The 3,448-nt window shown below is 45.3% G+C and overlaps 1 protein-coding gene across 1 annotated transcript in view; it reads right to left on the bottom strand.

Annotated features, from left to right (window-relative positions):
• DIXDC1 (DIX domain containing 1) overlaps positions 1-2,952 on the bottom strand; it is a 38,292-nt gene extending 35,340 nt beyond the window's left edge. Inside the window, exon 1 of the mRNA XM_009708201.1 lies at positions 2,893-2,952. Coding sequence (XP_009706503.1) covers positions 2,893-2,952 — 60 coding nt within the window. The remainder of the gene's footprint in view (positions 1-2,892) is intronic.
• Between the last annotated feature and the right edge of the window lie 496 nt (positions 2,953-3,448).

Below are 3,448 nucleotides of genomic sequence, written 5' to 3'. Positions count from 1 at the left end.
AATGCTCTGCCGACTTGAAAAAGAGAAGGTATATTATTGTTAAAATACAGACACATTAGTGTCTTGGAGCTGTCAGGCCCAATTCTGACACATCTCTTTGTGCCCCATCTGTTTTAAAGAACTGACAGAAGTGTGCACACGTATCTCAAATAAACTGCATTTCCTCAAGGAGACAGAACAAGCCGAGGCCACATGGACAGAGGCATCACAGAGGAGACCCTGCCCTCTATGGTTTCCTTGCATTATAAACTCCTGCTTTCAGCAGCCACACATTCCCATGCCACCATCCAGCTGTGGGATTGAATTATTCAGCTGCCTCAGAGCAGGATAAGACTCAATAAACAGCAGGGAAACACCTTCAAGGCAGGGTAGTCCATTAATGACAGAGGAATGGGAGCTGCGTGATGCCCACAGGGGAGTTTGCTGCATTTCGACATTAAAAAGTCATAAAGTCATCCTGCTTTAGATGTGTGCAGGTGACAGTATCCACAACAAATTTTGGCCAGGGACTCTGAAAGAGAAGGGAAACACACTGGACTGAACTTGCAATTAAAGGGCCCCTTTAGCAATCTGTGATTATGTTCATCATGCAGAAAGCATCAATCTAACAGATGATCTGTGAAGCAGAACAGGCATTAGCTGCAGAATGGACTACTATGCTGCATTCTCCATCCCTGGTCATTAGATAATGAGGCTGATGGGGTGTCTCTCAGCCAGCAGGATGGACAGAGAGGGAAAAGAATGCAAAGGAACAAAAGAAACTTGCCTGTAGCATCTTGGCTGTGTTGGGTAACTTTCCAAGTATGGATTATTGACCAAAGGTGCAATACAGAGACACACAATCAACATCCCTAGAGAATCTGGAACTATATCTGGCCTCTAGGTCCCAAGCATGTGTAGGGTTGCACCTGAGCTCTGCACATACACCTAGGACCTTGGTAGCAACTTACTTACGTTAATGCACAGATTTGGAAAGTACGTCCTTGTATTTCAAGGTATCTAGTCACCAAAAGAGCCACCTGACCAGAAAAGATGCTCTGTCAGAAGAACGGGCACTGAATCAGCAAGACAGTTCCTGCAATACCCCAAGTCACTGCTTGTGTTAAATTAATTCTAATTTTTTATCTTGGATCTGGTTTTATACCCAAACATTAAGTTTAGTAGCCACTCACTTCCAGCCTTCTAACATCAGAGTGCTGTGTTGGGATCAGACACCTTGGGACACTCTCACATTCAAGGTCTCCTATAAATAAGGACCTAAGGTACAAAGAGATAGGGGAGGAAGTACAGTTGGTGGATCAAAACAGAAGACATGGAGTTACAGGGTTTCTCACTCATTTCCAACTGTCTGTGATGCGATGTATGTCCTCATCAAGTCACTTAACCTCTCTGTACTCCAGGTTCTGCACTTGCAAAATTTATTTTAATTTTACTTATGTTATAATGTGAAGTGTGTGATGTGATAGAGATCCCAAGTTGGAGACATGAGAGTGAATCTTTTTATAGTGCGAGAGGGACTTTTTTTCCACAGCTGAGCAGTCTGTGGGTAAAACCAGTCAGTCAGGGTGGGGCTTGCGCTGAATGGAAAACTGTTCTTTGCTCCCATTATTATTTATATTATTAATATACAGGTTACTATTAGCTTATGCCAGAGAAGGATCTGCTGCCCTCGAGTAAGCTTGAGCTAAAGCAATACCTTTGCTAGCTAAAAATGAGACTGAGATATTTTGTGGAGGAGGGGATGGAGTATTTACACAGTTATGCAGAACAATCAAAGGAGACCTGTGGCTAGCGTGAAGCTGTGAGGCTCAAGTTTCCTACCGAGTTTGTTTTCCCCATGATGACTGGTGCTATTAAGCCCAGGGGGGCTGTTCATTTTCTGTGAAGAATGGAGTATAGAGGCAGAACAGTCAGGTGGGGGCTGAGCTTTGCAAGGATGAGGAACCACTAAACACAAACAAAAATAACCTATGCGCTGTAAGAAAGACTAAAACACACCAAGAGACTATTTCTGCCACCAGGTGAGAAAGCAAATAGCAGCCACTGTTTGGTTTCAGCACAAGCCCCCACAATTTTCCTTCCTTTTCAGCTTACAGACAGGAAATCATGCTCCAGCATGGTCTGCATGATGCACAGCCAGGCAGTGCCTGCCCTGGCATTTTGTACTGACTCCACAGAAAGTCCGACGCAACTGATTTTTTGTGCACCCTAAACAGAGAAGTGGACAGCAATCTGCACTCCCCATGCAGTTACAGGATTCCCATCTCTGGAATCTCTTCGTACTTCTCACTCCTCGTTTTATCATTTATTAGTCTCCCTAACAGCAGAATAAGCAAATAAAGAACACTTTTTAAATTATTTTTGCCCAAGCAAGACGACTTTCTGTCCCCTACAGATTCAACCTACAGAACAAGATGGAGATAAAAAACAGCCAGCCTGCTCTTTGTCAGCCTCTCCCAAGAAATGTATGTCCACAAAGCAGATTTACAGGCTTTCCAACAGCCTTCAGACATGGAGACTTCATATACTCAGGAGAGGAGTCAATTCTATAAAATAAACTGTGCTCCATAACCTTGCTGCAGTTCATATTATTTACTGGTACAACAGTAAAGCACTGCAAAGAGAATAAAACCTCCAAGCTAAAAACACCAGCTGTAAAACAGCCACAAACTCTTCAAAAAGCTATTGCTGATTTGCAGACCCCTGGCTGAGCTGCCCAGTATGCCCTTCCATTAGTAAGCAGCTCTCCCACCCTGAAATCTTGCTCATTTTTCTCCTTTGCTGTTCCTCAAAGCCCTCAAAGCACTGGGAAACACAACAATTCCCAAGAGATGCGGCACAAAAGCATGCTGCCTTGCCCCGGAAAGTGTGAGACTTGGGACACGCATTTACCTCCGTGAAGCCCTCCTGAAGAATATCGAGTAAATTCCCACTGGCCAAACAAGCGAGCATTCTCGACGAGCCCACCGATGGGCGAGGGTCTCAGAGAACACAGGGCAGATCCGCCAGCTCTGGGCACGACCTCTTCCTCCTCCTCCCAAAGACAAAGAGTCGGAGCTCATCAGGAACTGCATTCATAGTCCCATATGTGCAGCCCGTTACTGCACACAGACAGTGGAGCCAAAGTCAAGGCTTGCACTGGGCATGCTCGAGAGAGAGCTGCTGGGGGAGTAGCGGGAGAGATGTCATACGGTTCCTATAGAAACGCTTCAGCTTACAAGATGCAGGCCCAGGGCTGAGCTGGGGAAACATCTGAAACCCATTTCCAGCAGTCATACTCGCACAAAACCTGCTGCGTAAAAGAGATTTTCAAACCCACCAAACACAGCGAGCCCTGTATGGCGTGGGGGCAGGGAGAAAGTCAAAGAACGGCAAATAGCAGATGCTGTGCTTAGCTAGAAAAGCAAGAGGAAAGATTGTATGAGCTGACAGCTTTAACTCTCAGCAA

Source organism: Cariama cristata, unplaced genomic scaffold (genome assembly GCF_000690535.1).
Source record: "Cariama cristata isolate BGI_N322 unplaced genomic scaffold, ASM69053v1 scaffold2969, whole genome shotgun sequence".
Taxonomy (NCBI): Eukaryota; Metazoa; Chordata; class Aves; order Cariamiformes; family Cariamidae; genus Cariama; species Cariama cristata.
This window is presented reverse-complemented; position numbering and strand designations above follow the sequence as displayed.